General features: G+C 36.2%; 2 protein-coding genes across 3 annotated transcripts in view; both read left to right on the plus strand.

Annotated features, from left to right (window-relative positions):
• Positions 1-5,596: 5,596 nt before the first annotated feature.
• si:dkey-1h24.6 (T-cell-specific surface glycoprotein CD28) lies at positions 5,597-10,552 on the plus strand. 2 transcript variants are annotated; one of them, XM_053616197.1, is made up of 5 exons: positions 5,597-5,915; positions 7,172-7,501; positions 7,645-7,706; positions 8,954-9,669; positions 9,705-10,552. In XM_053616197.1, exons 1-4 carry the CDS (start codon positions 5,831-5,833, stop codon positions 9,122-9,124), a joined length of 648 nt encoding a protein of 215 aa, XP_053472172.1. In that variant the 5' UTR covers positions 5,597-5,830; the 3' UTR covers positions 9,125-9,669; positions 9,705-10,552. The 2 variants fall into 2 exon arrangements, with proteins under 2 accessions (XP_053472172.1, XP_053472171.1); XM_053616196.1 differs by having other exon boundaries at positions 5,599-5,915; positions 7,645-7,769.
• A 1,800-nt stretch (positions 10,553-12,352) lies between these two features.
• Positions 12,353-21,919, plus strand: part of cckbra (cholecystokinin B receptor a) — a 28,674-nt gene continuing 19,107 nt past the window's right edge. Inside the window, exons 1-2 of the mRNA XM_053615805.1 lie at positions 12,353-12,805; positions 19,919-20,167. Coding sequence (XP_053471780.1) covers positions 12,652-12,805; positions 19,919-20,167 — 403 coding nt within the window. The 5' untranslated portion in view covers positions 12,353-12,651. The remainder of the gene's footprint in view (positions 12,806-19,918; positions 20,168-21,919) is intronic.

The following is a 21,919-nucleotide window of genomic DNA, read 5'->3' on the forward strand; positions in this document are numbered from 1 at the left end:
TAAAGAGCATTAAGGATTGTAACGTGACAAAAGATTGGTTAAATATAAAAGAGCATGGCCGTTTAGGGCTTTATAGATGAGTAGCAGTATTTTATAATCGATACAGAACTGAACAGGTAACCAGTGTAGAGATGATAAAATTGGGGTAATGTGTTCATATTATCTAGCAGTGCGATCACAATAATCTAGGCTTGAGGTCATGAATGCATGAACTAGTTTTTCTGTGTCAGAAACAGATAAGATGTTATGTAGCTTGGCAATATTTCTAAGGTGGAAGAAGGCTGTTTTTTTTACCTGGGAAATATGATTTTCAAATGACAGGTTTCTGTCTTATAAAACACCCAGGTCTTTAACTCTAGTGGTTGAAGTAACTGTACATCCTTCTAAATATATATTCTATTCTAAGAGCTTTTGTGTACAGATTTTTGGTCCAATTAACACTATCTCTGTTTTATCAGAATTTAGTAAAAGAAAATTACTAGTCATCCAGTCTTTAATGTCTTTAACATATTCTGTTAACGTGGAAAATGTAGATATTTCATCTGGTCTTGTAGAAATATATAGCTGAGTATCATCAGCATAACAATGGAAATTAATCCTGTGTTTTCTATTAATATTTCCAAGGGGCAGGGGCATGTATTAAGGAAACAGCAGGGGGCCTAACACTGATCCTTGCAGAACACCATACTTTACTACCGTTATGTTAGAAAGTTCATCATTTAAACAAACAAATTGGTAGCAGTCAGACAGGTAGGATCTAAACCATTTTAATGCCTGTCCCTGAATACCAATGTAGTTTTGTAATCAATCTAAGAGTATGTCATGATCTATGGGGTCAAACGCAGCACTAAGATCAAGTAGAACAAGTAGTGAAATGCAGCATTGGTCAGATGCGAGAAGTGTCATTTGTCATTTTTACAAGTGCAGTCTCTGTGCTGTGATGGGGACTGAAACCTGATTAAAATTCTTCAAAGACACCATTATTCTGCAAAAAGGAGCATAATTGAGCAGACACAACTTTTTCTAATATTTTCGACATAAATGGAAGGTTTGAGGTTGTTCTGTAATTTTCTAGTTTACTGGGATCTAGTTGTGGTTTCTTAATGAGAGGTGTAATAACCACCAGCTTAAATGTTTTTGTAACGTGACCTAGAGATAATGATGAGCTAATAATATTGAGAAGTGGCTCTCCTACTACAGGAAGCAACTCTCATTAAATTAGTGGATATGGGATCTAGAATACATGTGGTTGATTTTGATGTGTTGATAAGTTTTGTAAACTCTTCCTGTCCAATAGCGGTAAAGGACTGCAGTTGTACTTGGGAGATGATATTAGAGGCTAAAACCTGTGATGCTGCTGTTGGTTGTACATTTCCAATTATATTCCTGATGCATTCAATTTTCTCAGTGAAGAAATCCATGAAGTCATTACTACTAAACTGTGTTGGAATATTCAGTTTGGGCGACGTCTTATTATTTGTTAATCTAAATATTGCATTGAAAAAAAAAAAACTAGGATTTTCTTTGGTTACTTTCTACGAGTTAGCATAGATAATCTGCCCTAGCAGCTTTTAGAGCCTGTCTATAGCTAGATATACTGTCCTTCCAGGCAATTCAAAAAACCTCTAGATTGGACTTTTTCCATTTGTGCTCAAGATTACCAGTTGCTCTCTTGAGAGCATGAGTATGACTGTTGTACCACATTGCAGAATGTTTCTCTCTTACCTTTTTTAATTTGATAGGGGTAACATTATCTAGAGTGCTAGAGAGCATAGTGCCCATATTTTTAGCCACCATACCAAGTTCAGTCATGATCTAAAGCTATTCCTTTTTTTTTTTTTTTTTTTTTTTTTTAAATATTATTATTTCTATTAATTAACACCAATACCCTTGGCTCTGAAAGTAGAACAGGACTATTCAACTATTAGGTGATAACATTTATAATAATTGTCACGCATCGTGACGGAGCGGAGATAGCACGGATGCAATTGCAGTATGAACAGTTGTTTATTTTAAAAGAGAGACATGCAGACAAATCCACAACGTGATCCAAAACATGCAAAGGTCAGACGATCGGCAAACAGGCATAAACTGGACAAGGCAGGGATCAAAGTCGCGGTCATGGGATACAGGGTCGATATACCAAACATGAAACAAACAATAGCGAGGGACTGGTAGCGGAGAAACCAGCGTGGACTAAATCTAATGTTTAACCTAACTAACTTTAACAAGGAACCTAACATGGACATAAACTAGGACTATGAATAACTATGGTAACGAATCGAGTCAAAACTTAACTTCTCTATGCTATTCTATCTAATATTCCGCGCTGTGTGCTGGGAGGCGCGCGGTATATATACAAACCTACTCAGCGTCGTAATAGCTGACGGCTGAGGGCAATTCAGACACACGTGAAACAATAGCCAATGACAGAACAGGGAGGAGACATGACAGAAACATAAACAAAACACGTGTCCAGATGTCACTACTGTCAACAATGGAAAAGCAGGTGCTCGCGCATTCGCGCTTAGAGCACACTGCTTCAAGGGGGAATCATGACAATAATGTAAATAAACTATCAGTATAATAAATGTAAAACCTAAACGTGTACAGTATAACAACTTATTATACTGATAATGTATTTATTATATTGCTACATTTTCTCCACCAATCTTTGTTTTATATCTTCAATATCTGTTTTCCAAATACTGAAAATATACAACATGAAAAAAAAAAGTTAAGAAAGAACTCTCATTTGATTTTCTCTGCTAGGAACATGTCCTTAATCTCTCGTCTCTCTTATCAATGCATCATACTAATGTACAGCAGGCATATCTGGGATATTGTTCATGCCGAATGAAACCGTGTAGAGGGCTGTTGTTTAGTTTAGTGCCATGGAGATACTTGAGACGCATTGATAATAGTGATATAACCAAATAGGAATACATTTTTTGGAGTGAACTGAAAATGTGATTGAAACAGATACAAATGCAGGTACAAATAGGAGGTCATCAGGTTATTAGAAATGTTGCATGAGTGGATGGATTCTGATGGTCAGATATGAACAAACACTATTTTCAGAGCTGCATGAGGTATTTAGAGCATCCTTAGTAAGTTCTTGGTCAGGGTCTGTGGTGGTTGAAATTAGGCTACTAGTTTGTATATGTATTTTGGGAAATAAAACCAACTACATTTATTAGAAAATATCGCAAGTAGATACAAACCAAAATAACTATATAAGCGGGGTTTTTTTTTAAAGGCATGTGCATATTTCTAGTTAAGAGGAATTATGAACTCGAGTGATGCAGTTGAGGTTGAGAAACTGTCAGAACCAGACTTGATGACAGTGTTGGCATTTCTACCTCTCGGGGATTTTCAGTGTATTCCTGTGTTTCTGAGGGCATATTGGTAGGGCTCATGTTTAATATAATTTTTATAATTTTTTTTTTTTTAAAACTTCTGGTTTAGGCCACTCACTCTTTGGATTCAAATCCAAATATTGAATCAGATACAGATATTTGGAGCACTAAATACATACTGAAGTAGATACAGAAGGTAGCATTGCATTATATCCATAATTGGCAAGTTTGTCAATCAGTGTGGTTTTTTTACACTAAATTGGACTAGTTTTGGAACTAGATTGAGGTTGGAAAAAGCAGGTCTGTGGGTGGTTAGGTTAAAGCCAGTTTCATCTGTTTTAAAGCAAATTATTGGAATGAAATCTTATCAGTTTCCACAAACATAGGATATGGTAAACAAAAGGAACAAGTAAGTGCGGACAGTGTATCTGTGGTGTACAGAACTATTTCTGTTGTAAGATATATGATAAAGATAGGGAGAGGAAAGGGGGATTATGGAGTCTCCATACTGTATTATTACAGAACACCATAATGAACTTGTTTCCCATGCAAGGAGAAATAGTCTCCCTTTTCCAATGCAGGAAAAGGCTAGTTTCAGGTTTGTTTGTGCAGTTTTTGACATGTAGATGGACTGGTAATTTAGCTGACACGTGGCAACCCCGGTTATGATTCGAACCCCAGCTCTGTACCACAAGGGATGTAAAAACTAGAACGTGCAAGAAATGCAGCAAAGACATTTGCACGGCACATGCCACTGTGTCATATATACTGTGTAAGAACACACGCAGGTGGAACAGGCTAAGTCTGGTTAGGTTTGGAAATAAAAATTTTGCATTGATTTATTTATTTAGTTATTTTTACTCTGTGGCACTGTTCATTTTGCCTCATAATGCCGTTTACAAGTGAAGCAAGTGAAGTTTTGTTGTTTAAGTGCACTTTACATTTGACCTTTTAACCTGAATAAATTTATAATACTTTTGTAATTTTATTCTAATTTGTAAAAAGTGAGGATTGTTCGCCCTAAAACATTCCAAAAAATGTAAATCTTGTGATAATGACAAGGAATGGAGTTGCTTAAAATGTGTACTGCAACAATAAGTAATAAAGGTGATAATATATATATATATATATATATATATATATATATATATATATATATATATATATATATATATATATATATAATGTTTTAAGGGTCCAGGAAAATTTAAATAATAATTTTTTATCATTTATTTGACTCGAATACAACATACGGGTTAAATTGGTTAGGCTTTTTATACTTTCCTATACGTGATGTGACTAGGCTGAATAAGGTAAAGCTTTTTTTTTTGTAACAAAGACCTGCCGTCCTAAATGTCTTACTTCTCAGCCAACTATAAATCTTACATCAGAACTTTCTCAGATTTACTATACCCTTATTTACATTTCATTCAAAATGTATTACTCATTCAATGTTCACAAGTAATGCTATCTAGAATGTAGGGGTGACAAAATTTAGAAAGTCCCTTGATACAGCTGTTTTTTCAGCTAAAGCAGCCATCAAACAAATCACTCAAAAAAAAAAGGCAATTCACTAAAGAGGCAAAGACACGGCACATGAAAGGTTTGCATTTACATCTCACAGTAATTACATTTGCTTCAGTAAAAAAAACTAAACAAACAAACAAACAAACAAACAAAAAACATAGAGTTTGCTTATTATTAAGTGCACCACACCTGACTTTTGCCTCACTGCTTTCTTCCCGTTGCTTCCTGCACATGATAAGATTAAAAAATTATCTGCCGTGTTCACTGAAATACACTAGGGTTTTTATTGATAAAATTCTTTTTAATTATCTCTGCCTGACAATTACAATATATGATGTTGATCATTCTTGTCTTTGGCTTCCATAGCAGTCAACAACATGAACATTTAATATGATTTAATACGTACAGAGTAACTTGTCATTATATAACACATCATGGCTTTCTTTAATCACCTTGGGTTTATACAGTACCTTAGCAAGAGCAAGTGACTCAGCCACCCACTTAATATACAAGGTAACCCCCCAAGGGTCTCTGCTTAATTTTGACAGTAACATCCTTTATAACAGTGTAGAAACACTGCACTGTGATGCTTCATTTTTGACACACAACATGCAAAAGAACGGAAACTTCCTGCACACTATTTGGGGATGTGCCTTCGCTGTCACAGTGTGGTTTGTGCATGTATTGTTTCACTTTAAAAAAAAAAAAAAGAGAGACTGTAAGCTCTCTTAGTGCATTATGGTACAGCTTAACTCCAACTGCTAACGTGATAAGCTCAGAGTTCATAGAGGGGAAACACTGGTGTTTATTCGGGTTACTGAATAATAGGAGTACTCATACGTTATCATCGGTCTCGAGCAAATAGAAGTGCAGGTTTAGCAGTGCCACATTTGTTTGAGCAAACAGGTGCACTGCAGTCTCTTCTTGCAAGTGCATAACAGAAGATGAAGACTTCCTGGCTTTTGGCGACCCTTCTGCCCCTTTTCCTCTTCAGCTGTGCCCTCCCTGAGAAACAGTGCCAGTGGCAAGGTGAGTTCGAAAGCCCTCCATTACTATATCACAGGTACAGGTGGCTAAAGACATCTTAGGACTTTATTCTTTTCAAATCTGTAATGTGGATATAAATATGCATACTGTATATATCATGTAAATACAAACAAAACAAGCACTCAAACATAAACCTGCTACTAGAAGTGTTTTATGAATTGAAATGTTTTTTTTTTTTTTGTTTTTTTTTTTGTTTTTTTTTAGCTTTAAAACATACTTCACTGTTTTAGAAAAACAAAATGGGAGCCACTGCAACGATAGCTGGATGCCGTTAGTTTCACATAGAGGGAATTTTCTTGATAAAGATGCCATTTTCCTTCTTATAGCCACTTTAACATACTTAATATTGTTGTAAAGCTGCGTGGCTTGGTCTGTTTCTTGAGGTTGATGTATGCTATTATTATAACTGCTGTGCGTGTTACATGGTTAAATTTAATAAACATTTTTTTTTAAAAAAACAACAAAAAAAACTTCACTACAGATTCCTAAGCACTTTATGGCAGAAGATATACAAATTTAAACAACATTCATCTTTTTCATCATTTAGAATGTGTGAAGAAGGTTCAGTTAAGGTTAACGTAAGATTGTGATTTCAGTATGAGGGAGTGTCAAAGAGTTTCCGAGAGCCGATGATTCAGGCTTTCCTCACATTCTTCTCGTGCGTCTTTGTTCTACTTCAGTGACAATATTTCTCCACCATATCTACAGTCTGTAAACAAAATAGTGAATAAGGTGAGAGAGAGAGAGAGAGATAGAGAGAGACTGTTTTGGAACAACTCTGACATGTGGAAAGAAATGTATTGGCATATCAGCAGCGTTTTGTTTCTTTAGCAGGGTGTGTGTGGGGGGGGGGGGGGGGGTTCTTCTGGTTTTTTAAATTCTCTTAAATGTTCTTCATGGGGGACATTTTTATATTTCTAGACACGTCTAGTTTCCGGAAAAAGTCAGCAATATCAAAATGGTTTTTGTTCTAAAGAATCTGCGAAAAGAGAACTGTTTCAAGGACACAGGAAACTGTTGGTTTGTGGTAATTCTTTGGCGTATGGGAAACATTTTTTTTTCTTTAATAAGAGGAGACAATTAACTTTATAGCTGCAGTTTCACAAAAACGTAACAAAACATAACTAAAAATTCTTAGTTAGGACTCTCTCAATGATACAAGCAGGCATCAAAGAAATGAACCAATTGCACAACTGCCTTTCCAAGTATCATGACTCCTTTTTTCCCTTTTATTCCAGACAATGTCCCAAAAATTCAGCGTGTAACAGTCCACAGCAATGTCTCCGTGCCCTGTCCCATGTTTACAGCTGTGGAGATGACGTTCAAGTTGCACAAGGGACAAAATATTACTGCCACCGTCAAGTATGTGAATGCCTCACATAAGAGCAGCCCAGAACCCCTAGGCAGCACAATGTATCACTCTGTAAAAGATGACAACACCACTCATTTTCTCCTTTACAATGTGACTATGGATGCAATGGCCTTGTACACATGCACGGCTGAAAAGTCCTACCCCCCTCCCATGGTCACCATACAAGAGGAACCTCAGACCATCGTGATCGTTGAAAGTGTGTAGAAAATGACATTTTCTCTTTCTCAGTTGATTAGTATTGCATATTTAGATCATTTCAACATCACTACTGAAAGCAAAAATGATAGAAATACTATGTAAACTGCTAATGCGCCAACAAGACTTATTTCTTGTTTGTAGACCATGGGTGTGTGCAGAACAGCCAAAGAATGGATCCTTCTGCCAATCATCTGCCCCTATGGGTAGGGTTCGGGATTCTGAGTGTATATTGCCTGATTATCACATGCATTGCATTATCACTGAGAGTGAGTGACAAATGATTTACGTAATTGTAAATGAATAAGAAATAATGGCAGTTGGGCTCCCTGTTATTCTCCTTTTATATACATACTACTGATGATGATGCTACTACTACTACTACTACTACTACTACTACTAATAATAATAATAATAATAATGATTGTTATTTCTATTATTATAATTATAATTGTTATTTATTATTATAATTGTTACGTATTATTATTATTATTATTATTATTATTATTATTATTATTATTATTATTATTATTGGTGGCAGCAGTAGTAGGTATATAAAAGGAGAATGCATTTAATTCTATTGTCAAATGTTACTGTTAAAATAATTAGTACATTAATAAATAATTATAATAATGATACCAGTAATAATAATGATAATAATAATGATTATTATTATTATTATTATTATTATTATTATTATTATTATTATTATTATTATTCAACTACTACTACTACTAACAATAATAACAACAACAACAATAATAATAACAATAATAATAATGATAATGATTGTTAGTTGTATTATTATTATTATTATTATTATTATTATTATTATTAGTATTAGTAGTAGTAGTAGTAGCAGAAGTAGACGTGCTAGCAGTAGTAGGTATATAAAAGGAGAATGCATTTATGTATTCATATTGCCAAATGTTATTTTAAAAATAATTAATGCATTAATAATAATAATAATAATAATAATAATAATAATAATAATAATATGATGATGATTCTTCTTCTTCTACTTCTTCTTCTTCTTATTATTATTATTATTATCATCATCAGTGAAAGCAGTAGTAGGTATATAAAGGAGAACAATGGGGAGCATAACTGCCATTATTTCTTCATTTCGATTGTCAAATGTTATTTCTAAAAGAATGATGATGATGATGATGATGATGATTATGATGATGATGATTAGTAGTAGTAGTAGTAGCAATAGTAGTGTAATAGTAATAGTTTTCATACTGGTATACCAGTGTTAAATAAATTAAGGCTGTATCACTAAAAATCATTTCATATTTTTTATCTGTTTGAAGTTCAGTACATAGCGCTAATTTAAATGAACCTTAACCTTTGTTAAATCTATAAATTATACTGATATAAATGCACAAATATCAAATGCATAGTAAGTTCACTGGTAGGTTCAGAATAACAGAATGTGCTTGGCTTCCAGTTCCGTCTGAAAAGAGAGGACATGTCCACACATGACTACATGAACATGAAGCCACGAACACGGAGGAAGAAGCAAGGCATCCATCACCCAACACACCACAGCTGGTACAACGACACCACCAATGGCACAGCAGTCAGCAAGAAGCTTCCAACTAAAGGAACATCTGTTTAAATCCAAGACTCATCTCAAACTAATTTCCCATGCACTGCACATTTGGTTGTGTTTTTCCTGCTCTAATCCACTTGTTAGAAACGCATAAAGTGAACAGTTTATTAATTAGTTGATGAGTTTAGTCAGGTGTGCTGGAGCAAAGAGAACATTAAAATATGCAGTGCAGCAATTGTAAATGCTGCACTAACCAATCTTTTATTCTTTTATTCTCACACCCTTACTTGTGCAGAAACTGTAGCAAAGCTATAGGCTAAAGGTTTTTACGTAGTTTTCTATTTGTGTCTTGTTGTATTGCTTCAGTCATTGATGCATTTTGTAGATAATAAACTTACCTAAAAACTAGCTTGTTAATTAATATCTATTTAATTGTATGTGGCTCCCTACACCAGAAATATTGGCACCCTGAAAAAAATGACCATGCAGTCTTAAACAGTTTTAAGTACAATGCTACTTAGCCCCGACCCCCCCCCCCCCCAAATATCCTGTAAAAATTTTGTCCTGCAATCTTTTCTGTATTTTAGTTTTTATTTGGATTAATGTTTTGGGTCATTATCTTGTTAAAAGTTCAGAGATAACCAAGGATTATTAACTATTTAAATTGCTTTTGTTTGATTTGTTCATTGCAAAAAGCTGAAAGTCTGTAAATTTTGACAATAACCCTGATTTGCAATGGGGGTTGAATAATTTTGATTGCAACTGTAGGAATTTGTGAATTTTTCCAAGAATGATCATTTGTTTGCATTTATTTTAAAATATTTTTTTTATAATGATATTCCTATGAGTGTTTGAATTTTTGCTTATTTTCTTGCCTGTTCACTGTGGGGCTGACTGTAAACATACACTACCTTGAGAATAATGAATAATGGTCTATAAAATAATTGCTTTAACACCATATGTATATTCCAAACTATATGTAGTAGGAGCCATTTGGGACTCACATCCCTTCCAGTGATTTTTTAAAAATCTTTTCACATTTTTTTGTTCTTTGTGGTGAAGTTTTCACATATTGTACAAGGCAGTACAAGTGGGTAACAAAATAAAACCAATCAAAAACAACATAAAGTGTCTTGAACAGCTTCAGTGCACCTTGGAACAGATTCTACAAGTCTCTGTAAATTAACTGGAATGATGAACACAATGGTATTCCCTCAATTTGTGTTTTGATGATGGTTGTGGAGAGCGCTTTTAAACACATCACTCCAAAATCTCCCATAAGTGTTCAATTAGGCTAAGATCTGGTGGCCATAGTATATGATTCAGAGTACTATCAAACTTATCAAACCATTCAGTGAGCCCTTGTGGCCTCTGGATGGGGCCGGAGTCACCCTGGAAGAGACCACTCCTACTAGACTAGTTAAATGTTTCATCAGAAGGTGATTAATAACATTGCATTGATTTGCAGTGACTATTCACTTTAAGCAGACAAGTGGACCCAAATCAGGCCAGCAAAATAAATCTACAGTGCCCTCCACTAATATTGGCACACTTGGTAAATATGAGCAAAGAAGGTTGTGAAAAATTGGTTGGATCTTCCTGCAGGACAATGATCCAAAACATACATCAACATCAACACAAAAATGGTTTAGTGACCACAAAATCAAGGTCCTGCCATGGCCATCCCAGTTCCCTGACTTGAAAAACACAGGAAAACTGTGGGATGAACTGAAGAGGAGAGTCCACCAGCGTTTGAAGGATCTGGAGAGATTCTGTATGGAGGAATGTTCTCAGATTCCTTGCCATGTATTCTCCAACCTCATCAGGCATTATAGGAGAAGACTCAGAGCTGTTATCTTGGGAAAGGGAGGTAGCATAAAGTACTGACTAAAAGGGTGCCAATAATTGTTGCACACCTATATTTAACAAAGATTTTTTTTTTTTTAATAAACCTGTGTTGTGTTTGAAATTGCTTGATATCTCTGAGAGCAGAATATTTTGTGAATTTTTTAAAGAAAAGATCAAAAGGTTAAACAATAAATAAATTTTTTCACAGTCTTCTTTGCTCATATTTATCGAGGATGCCAATATCAGTGGAGGGCATGGTATACCCCCTACAACATAACAAAGACACCAGTTTTTCCATTCATTTGTCACCCCTTTGTATCCACTGGTTTGATCCTGAGATCTGGTTACTGTCTGTGTGAAGTTCCTGTGCCACCTATGTCCACATGTTTCCTTCAAGTTCTCCAGTTTCATCCCAACTCCCAAAACCATGGCAGTAGATGGATTGGCTAAAATAAATTATGGGTAAGTGTGAATGAACTGGCATCCCATTCTGTGTGAATTCTCAACTCACCCAGTACTCCTGGGATAGGCTCCAGATCCACCATGACCCTGGTCAGGATAAAGTAGGGAGAGAATGAGACAGTGAGTGTATCTGCACAGATATATGTTTTGGTAAATAAATAAATAAATAAATAAAGACAGGTTTGTGTACCTCTGTCTACTCTATATGATGTTTCCCCATCTTTGTCTAAATATTGCACCAATTAAACCCAAAGCCACTCTTTCAACGTCTCGTTGGTTTTTATCAGTATAAAAGTAAAGGTGTGCAAACTTTTTCAGGTTGAGACTTCCGCATAGGTCTTCCCACTGTAGAACCACCCCCCCCCCCCCCCCCCAAAAAAAAAAACAAAAAACAAAACAACAACAATTGAAAACCTCACATAATTTGTAATGGTTTTAATGGGAATTGTTTTGGCTTTGATGGAAACTGTATTGGTCCATGTGGGTCTCTACTTGTAATTTACTCTACTGGTGGCATGTTATGTCTAGTGGATAACATTAAGGACCTATATCCTTAATATATCCTACTACATAATGTTAATGGATTGTAATGGTAGCCTATTTGTAGTGGAATTAGAATTTCTGTGATGGTTTCTATTGTTTTGTTCTCTTCTTCTTCTTCTTCTTCTTCTTCTTCTTCTTCTTCCCATTCTGTCCTTTGGAGGGCGACACAGACCTCTTAAAAGCCTTCCAAAAAAATACCAACAACAAATAAACAAAACAAAAAAACAAAAAAAATCCCCAATCTACTGTGAGACTAGTGGGATCTCCTGACAACGGACCATTCCATCATTCCAAATGGTGCATCCCTTTCTAGTGTCGAGATTCCCCCTCCACGCACGCACGCACGCACGCGCTTCTGACCCTCCCCAACAGCACACTGAGGGAACATCCTCTGTGTTCAGCAGCGCTTTAAGCCTCTCAGCCACGGCACTTTGCGCACAGACACAGTGCGAAGAAGTTCGAGATTGTGTCCACGTAGTCCACCATTCATACATCGACTTCGCATTACTGAATCTCTCTGCATTAGTACTGAATATTAAAATACAGGCTGCGCGTTTTTTTTCTTTTCTTTTCTATTTTTATTTAATTTTTAATTTTTTTATTTTTTGCAAAGTCAGGCGCATCTGAATAATTTACACCCAGCGTAATTTTCTGCTTAGGGTAAGTCAGTTATAGATTCTAACGTTCTAGTCTGGATTATTATTATTTTTTATTTTTTTTAAATACACACCCGGGTGAATATGGATTTCCCTAGAATGAATGAAAGTCATGGCACACTGTGGGAGTGCGCAAAAGCTCCAATAGATTCTCCATTAAACCGCTCCACCGTGGAAATGAACGCCACCTGTAGCAATGCGTCAGAATTAACCAAACTTCAAGTCACACGATCTAAAGGTGAGCTTCTTTCCTTTGACTTCATGATATGGCAGATTGATATGAAAAGTATGCTGCTTGTCTTTCACAAATATTCCGATGCTCATTCTTTAAATCAGTGCATTGCATGAGGCATGCGTAAGGATCCACTAATTATCCAGTTTTGTAAACGTAATACCCAATGCTTAAAAAAAAAGGTTCTGTATAGATCATCCTAAAAGGAATTCTTTGGGGAAATGTTGTGTGTGAAACTATACAGTGAAAGTGTGACCCATTTCCAAAGAACCATCAATCAACCAGTGAACCATTGAGAAACCAAACCCCCCCCCCCCCCCCCCCCCCCGCAAGTGTGTGCTATCCAGCAAAATGTTGTTGGTCGTTCCATGAAATGTCCATGAAGCAGGGCAGAGTCTGTACTGGTTTTCAGGTTTTGAGAGCCTGTGTTCTTTCCTTCTTGCATCAACGAGCGTCTTAAAGTAAAAAGACAAAATGTATCAATGCTCATTGTGTGACGTGTGGTTTTGATTGCCAGTACTTTTTTTTTTGAGTACAGTGGTGATTTCCATCCGAAGAACATGGTTTCTTGCTAAAACCCAAATATTGTATCTAGTATCAAAATCCTTCTGTCAAATAATGACAACACAATCTTTTATTCCAGCTGTGGACTGCCTTTAATCTTCAAAATCTGCATTATTGGAGTCATATGATTTCTGCTGGTCCCATTCAACAATTTTGGAGTTTGCTGTGTAATTGCAAACCCCCCAATTGTCTCCATGAGATGAACTACTGTAGCACACCGGCAGCTCAGTTTGTCCGTGAATGTCTTACGTTGCACGTGCAATGCAATCAGTGAAGTTCTGAAATGTAATGCGCATGGGACATTGACATTGAAACACATGCCAAAAATACTAATCAAATCCTTTATTACAGTATATTGTTTTATTAAAAAGCATTTTATATTAAAAAAATCGTATAGAAAATCTAAAAAAAAAAGAAAACCAATATGCTACCAAATGATATAAATGAGTGTATGTTGTTATTGTGTATTTATTTATTTATTTATTTTAGAAATAATGGTTCCATTTAGCACCCTTCTTTTTTTTTTCTTAAGATATATATAGAACCTTATAACAGAGAGATTTCCTTTTCAGAAAATATTCCAAGTAGAACTCTTTTTAAGGAAGTCTTGCGTGTAGGAGTTTGAAAAAGCATGTCATTATAGAATAAAAATCCCAGTGAGGTTGACCTCATGAACCTCATTGGTAATGAAGCATCTTTTGGTTGGTTGGATTGTATATAAATGTGGCAATGACTCAACACTGCAAAAGAACATGTAGATAACTGAGGAAATGTGTACCTCTGTCATATGCACCTTAATTATCTGAAAAGCATTTTGTATTGATCTCATGTGAAACTTGTAAGCATTTGAATGAGGTATGGCAGTACGGATGAATTCCATTCTGATTTACACAAACAATGGACACTTACGCTCAACGTAACCTTCACTTTTCATCCAAATTAAGTCGAGCAAATTGTTATTAAATTGTAAGCATGAGGCCATGCTGCCATTATTACCATTTCACTGCACATCAGTGGTATTGAAAAACACCATACATGGTATTTGTATGAGGGGGAAAAAGGTAACGTTTATCTATGAATGTCCACTTGTCAAAAGCAGCATGAAATCTAAGAAGAAAAAGAAGCAGAAAGATCAAATCTAGAATCCCCGAGGCTTCTTCAGCCTGTCCCTCTGGAGGAACCAGCTGAGTGTTTTGCTATGAGAGGATTTCAAGTAGAACCCCTTTAGGAAGCTAAGAAACTAACTATCCAAAGAACCACTGAAGCCTATTTTCCAGGAATGTTTCATAATGACCACAATTTTGTCATCATCATCATGATCACTTTCTGAAATACACAGAACTTCTACAGCCAAAAATACACACATGCTCTCGTGGAAAACAATCTTTCCAACCTAACAAAAAACTTCAGAGACTGAGGGTTTATAGATGTCAAAAAGTAATTAAACTTTATTGAGAAAATAATGTGAGACTAAATTATGCAAACACACACAACCCTTTTCATACCTTTCTCGACAGCGAATTCATCTTAGGCAGGGTTTTACCTTTTCTCATTAAAAACAGACCAATCTTCTTCACCACAATTAATTCATGTCTATATATTATCTTAAATTTGTGGAGCATGCGCAGTTAGTTGTTTTATGAGGACAAGGTTTCTTTTTAAAAAAAGGTTTCACTCGGACAAAGGCTTTGTTTTTTGTTTATCTCTGACCAACACTCCCTTCTTATGTCTCAATGAGCTTCTGTCTGTTTCTATCTGCCGTCCTAGCTGATATCTACCTCCCTTCCTGAGGCTCTAGTCTAACTGGGTAATTGGTATTGGGCCTCAAGGTTGTTTACTTACAAAAGCAGTTTTCAGCAAATGTCTAATACCAATTTATTGCTGTGCAGAAAGGTGCAGGCTGATAAAGAAAAACAATTATTGTACAGTAAGACACAGTATTCATCTAACTCAATACACACTTAGACTATAACTTGATTAAAAAGTGTTCTATTGATTCAGATTATGTTTCTAAATATTGATTATATAGAGAGATTATGCTTGTTAAATAATATTGATTATTAGATTATGCTTAAGTAATAATTCGAAATGTTGGTTAGACATCTTGATTGTATTTTATTAACATATACAAATGTTAGTTACACATATTGATTACACTTTATCAATATTTTCTATAATGTTCAGCTCTGTGAATTGTTTTGTAGTTATAGCACATGGGTGCCTTTGCATTATGCTGTAATTTTGAGTCTTTCCATTCAAATGGTGCTTGTATGTAGATATTTGTTAAGCCTGTTAAACAACAACATTTCTGTTAAAAAAAAAACAACAAAAAAAACAACAACTTTCTTATTCCAACTGCTCATTACATACTGTTTAGGAACATTTTACTTTTGTGTTGCTGTAGTGTAATTTTAGAAAATATAAGAGAATTAGTGTGAGAGAAATATTACTGTAGGCTAGTGCCTTCCAGCCATAACATTGGAGTCCTGATTAAAACTATAAAACACACTCCCGGAGATAGGAAAGGAGAGCGAGAGCGCACATAAAAACACTGATGCATGTCCATACTCTCCACTTATTAGGTATTTAATATCAGCATCATGCACCAAAGTGTTGGGCTTCTGAACATCTGCATGTAACGAGAGTGATGTATTACATACCCTGCCTTTGCCAACACCCTGTTGAAAACAATGGAAACTTTGCCCGGTCTCACTAGCACAGTCACAGATGTGCGGCGAATTTGGTGTATAAATTCACAATCACGTTAGGGACACAAGTTAAATGAATAGGGCAAAAACATAAAACAGCAAAGTGAGGAGGGAGACATCTGTTTCACATACTCAGTGGCATATTGCAGTGTTAATGGTCTTTGTTTCAGCACGGGAAGTTCAGTAATTGGCTGCAGTATATCAACCATAGTCAACTGACTAGAATTCTAATGAGAATGGGATTTTGATTCATTTTATGAATTAATTAATAAGAAAATGTGTTTAACCCCTAGATTAATCTTTTCCTTAATCTTAATTCATAATGTTCCCATTCCTTCTTTATTTATTCATTCTTTCTGTCTTTATCCCATTCTATTTTTTAGGCTTAGTGAGGAGCACGTTTGCCTTGCACCTCCGGGGTTGGGGGTTAGAATCATGTCTCCACCCTGAGTTTGCATGTTTTCCTCCCCCAGTCCAAAGACATGCACATTGTATGCATTGATTGGCATTTCCAAATTGTCTGTAGTGTGTGAACGGGTGTATGAGTGTGTGTGCGATTGTGCTCTGTGATGGGTCCACAGTGTCCCCCACCTTGTACCCCAAGTCCACTGGAATAGGCTCCAGGCTCCCCGCAACCCTGTATAGGATAAGCGGTGCAGAAAATGGATTGGTGGATTATTTCTATTCTATTCTTTTACCTTTATTTGGCTTTTGAAAGTTCTTGTGAATTAACTAAGGCCATGTAATCTGAGAAGTACTTACAAATATGAGTCTCATAATAAAATTTCACTTTCACTCCTGATATCAAGTAGAGTATCACAATCAGAAAGTATTTTTCTGGCCAAGTAAGATTTCCCTTACCAGGAATTACAATTGGAAATTGCTCCATTAACACAGACTACATTGAAGCAAAGCAGGGAGATAGGTTTAGGGAAAGAGACAAATAAAGATGTATACAGAACTCTAAAATGTGTGCAATCTGCACTGTACAGATGAGCTTTGTTTACAGAATAGATAGTTCTAATCATGTCAGTCTTGTGTAAATGTAGCTACAGTCTTCTCTGAAAGTATTGAAACAACAGGGACATTTTGTTTTTTGTTTTTGCGATACACTGAAGACATTTGGGTTTGAGATCAAAAGATGATGATATTTACAACTAGAGGTGTTACACAACTTAGAACAGTGATCAACCGTGATTCTTTTTTTTCCCAGGTGTGCCCTAATAGTTTGTTCAAACTATTAATAGCGCTGAATGTTTACTCTTGGTTTGAGCCTCCAGTTTCACCTGTGAAGACTACATTTGTTGTTAAAAAGGATAAGCCAACATGAAGACCAAAGAGATATCTATGGGAGAAATGCAAGCCATTTTGTAGCTGAGAAAAGAGGGAAAATCTATTAGAGCCATTGCATAAACATTGAGCATAGCCGATATAACAATTTAGAATTTCCTGAAAAAGAAAGAAACCACTGGTGTACTAACAACCAGACATCAATTGGGCCAGCCAAGAAAAACAACAGCAGCTGATGACAGAAACGTTGTGAGAGCTGTGAAGGAAAAACCCAAAATCAACAGTCACCAACAAACAAAAATGTATTTCCCACGGGGTTGCTTAAAATGTTATTGATTCATAATTTTGATATAAAACCTCATTTCTGGTTTATCAAATTTAAAAAAAAAGGAGACTACATATTTTTTTGGCTTCAGATAAATCATTAGAATTCACTGTGTCTATAGACATATCATGTCAGCATAGTGTTAACCTGTTTCAATACAGACAATAAATAATGAAAGCATTGAAAATGAGCATTTTAAATCATTTTCCATATCACAATATTGAAAAGTGAACATTGCATACTTTTTGCAACACTACTCACCAAGCAAGTAATGTGACTCTTACATTTTGGCAAAGAGAATAAATAAACTGGCTAATTGGCATAAAATTGCAGCAAGCATGGTTAGCTAGTTTAATAAGGCATGCGACATACTTTATTGCAAATCTAAGCCCTGCTGACTGGCTTTAATTAAGGAAAACTGAAATCTAGCCTCTATTGGGTAAATGCCCATTGACTCAATCAATGTTATATCAATTCTGGCAGCTGAGAAGAGATAGAAGCTGTGTTAGTCAGTTCTCTAGCAAGAGATTCAAAGAGAGACTGAGATTGTGCAGTAACAGTGTTTAAATCCTTAAACATGAACATTGGGTGCATCTCAGATGCAGTCACACTCTGAGCAAAGAGAAAACATAGTGTCAGAGTTGACACTGGTTGCTCAGTTACAGGATTGTAGCTGATATTTGGAGGGTATAGTGCATACAGCGATTCACAGTTCAAGGACTTGAAAATGAGCAGAGTGGAATTAGCAAAGTTCAGGGAATCCCAGCTAAATGCTCTTCACCAAAGGCTTACTATTGACCTTGTGATATACCTCGCTATGCTGTTTTATGATGCACAGATAAAGACAAATCAGGACTTTAAATACACTTTAGGTCCCTCGTGGGAAAATTGGTGGAGCAGAAACCCAGCGTAAAGGTTTCCTTAGAAGATGCAGACATGGATATGATAGGAAAATGGTATGAATTAGCTACAGGGTGCCGTATTCAGTCCTAAAATTAAAAAATATCATGTCAATATGTTATATGCAGCACTTACACGACCTGTTTGTAGTTCCTGCCTCTGAGGTTGCCAGATCTGTCTTGAGTATAAGCATCCAAGATGTTTTAAATACAAGCACTTGAAGAAAACTGGAGGATATAAAATGTGGACTAAAGATGCAGAGAGCATTTTTTTTCCTTTGCTACCAAATGTAATAATATGTATCATAAAAGCAAGAGAAAAATTAAGAATAAAAAAAAACAATGCGATGAAATATGAATGAGAAAATGGCAAACATTGAAATGAACATTTAATAAGAGTCTAGTGTATTGGTAATATTTTGCTGCAGCGATTAATCACTGGAAATTGGTTAAATTTAATTATTATTATTCAACAGCTTGAATAATATTATTATAATATTATTATTCAAATAGTGCTTGGTCCAGCACATTCTATTGTTCTGCATGTTATTTTTGTAAATCATGCAGTGTGATTTTTGTTGTCCAAATTAAAATAACCTGCAACTGTCCGAGTAGCATTTTGTTTGTTGCTGCATCTGAGACCTGAATAATGATGTGGAAAATTTCAGTAATAAATCTTCGTTATGTGCCCATAACTCAACTCTAATACAACTCAGTATGATTTGTAGTGAAACTGAAAATTCGGAGAACAATTGCAGGAGCTGATTACTTCAGTCCAGCTTTAATCAGACCGGGTATTTTTTCTTGTCACTATCCCCATGATTGCAACTGGGCACACATGATTGCTAATGGGTGCTACATCTGTGATAAGGATGATCCAAGTACTCTAAATCACTGAGCCACTATATCAGCAAGTGTGGCACAGGGGGTGGCATAGGAGGTTTTCATTACAAATGGCTAATGTACCATGACATCAGCTTAGGTTATCATGAAAAAGGCAATTACTTCTTTGATTAGGACTCAAATGAAAATTCTGTTGATGCCCTAACACAATCACTGACTAGGCTTAATTTTGCTCTGGTCTTATACGATCAAATAATGTTCTCCATTACATTGATTCCACATGTCGAAGTGTCCTTGGGTAAGACACAGAACCCTAAGTTGCTCCCAATGGCAAGCCTACGCCTTGCATGGCAGCTTTGCTGCCATTGGTGTGTGAGTGCGTGTGTGAATGGGTGAATGAGACACATTGTTTTGTAGTGCTTTGTAGAACCACTATGGTTAAAAAAGTGTTATATAAGTGCAGACCATGACTCTTCCTTCCTTCCCTCAGAAATGTACTTGCTACGGATCCTCCTCTACTCTCTGATCTTTCTCCTGAGTGTGTTTGGCAACCTGCTGATCATCGTGGTGCTGGTGGTGAACAAGCGTATGCGCACCGTCACAAACTCCTTCCTGCTCTCGCTAGCTGTCAGTGACCTCATGATGGCCATCTTCTGCATGCCATTCACACTCATCCCTAATTTGCTGCAGGACTTCATCTTTGGAGCCGCCATGTGCAAGACCGTTGCCTATTTCATGGGTGAGGTGCTCCCTATTTCACCTTTCACTACCTACTGCGTTTCAGTGAGTTATAGGGGATATTAGAGGATTTTAATATTATATTCATTGGCTTGCATATCTCAAAGCACAAATAGGGTTATGCTATAATAATTTGAAAGAAAAATAAACCTCTACTGTAAAGACTCTCATTTTAAGTGGAACAACAGCACCGCTTTACTAACATCATTCCAGTGATACCAGGAACCACATATTTAGAGGTTACATTAGTTTACAGTAAATTGGTCAATTAAAAACAGGGTTCTCCAGCATGTTGTTCTTATACTACTACTACTACTACTACTAATAATAATAATATATTATATTTGTTTTCTCCTTTGTAAACACACGAATTGAAGAAGTTAGAGTTGTTAGAAAAGGCACAGACTATACCACTAACCCTAACACTACTTTAGCCTTTCAAACTGTTTATACAAAATGATAAAAACAAACTTGCCAACAACATCCATCCATCCATTTTCCAAACCTCTTACCCTACACAGGGTCGCAGGGAGCGTGGAGGCTATCCCAGGGAGCTCAGGGTAGAGGGCATCCTGGACGGGGTGCCAGCTCATTACAGGGCACAATCGCACACACACATTCACATGCTACTGAATGCCAATTAGCCTAAAAATCTGGAGGAAACCCCTGAAGCACAGGGAGTACATGCAAGCTAGGCACACACAGGGCAGAGGTGAGATTTGAGCCCCTAACCCCTTGGAATGTAGGGACAATCCAAGTAATGAAAGGCCAATATATGATGGGTCGGTGATGGTTCAGTGGTTAGGGATTTGAGCTGCTTGCCAGAAGGTAAAAAGAGTTCAAACAACGGAACTCTCTAGCTACCACTGTTGGGTCCTTGAGAAGACCTTAACCCTTAATTGCTAAATTATACCCTGACTTTATTGTAAGTCACTCTGGTCTACCAAATTGATGGAAATATAAATGAGTCTGACTGATTGTTAGGAGAAAGGAATCCCAGAGTTGAGGTGCCACAAAAAGGTTTGATTGCTGACATAACAAATGTTAGATGGAGCGAAGCTGAGGAAGAAAGAAAAGGAAAATCTAAGAGTCTGGAGTGTTTGTTAGGGATGGAGGAAGTCAAATGAAGTGCAATTATTGAGGACTTTATGAATAAGAATGAGATTTTGGAGTACAGCTCTAATATGCTCTTGGATCAGGTGTTGGTTACAATCCAGGCTTTTGAATTCTGGATAGTCTGAAGCTTGTGGGGTGATCTGGAGCTTTTTTGTGTAAGCATAACTAGACTTGACGTGCAGCAGAATACAAGAGACAAGATCTATGCACACTAATATTACCATACGTTAATATAATAGGTAAGATAGTAGGGGTATACCCCAGTGTCCTGGTGAAATTCTCCCACTGGCCCTTCTCTATTTTACCTAATAATCCACATCTCTGATTTGGCTACATCGCTCTCTCCTCTTCACTAATACCTGGTGTGTGGTGGGCGTTCTGGCACAATGTGGATGCTACACACTACTGGTGGTTGATGAGACTCCCTCCCCCCCATACTATGTAAAGTGTGTTGAATTTCTAGAAAAAACGCGCTATATAAATGTAAGGAATTATTATTATTAATCTCATATGTAACATTATTTTCATTGCATATAATCATAACATTATACTAGTAAGCCTTTACTGTCTGCATTGCATGCTGTTGGGATTTTGATACGAGGCTGTTAATGTTTTAGGTGTTATGGACTATATCATT

The sequence above is a fragment of the Ictalurus furcatus genome, chromosome 26, assembly GCF_023375685.1.
Source record: "Ictalurus furcatus strain D&B chromosome 26, Billie_1.0, whole genome shotgun sequence".
Lineage (NCBI taxonomy): Eukaryota > Metazoa > Chordata > Actinopteri > Siluriformes > Ictaluridae > Ictalurus > Ictalurus furcatus.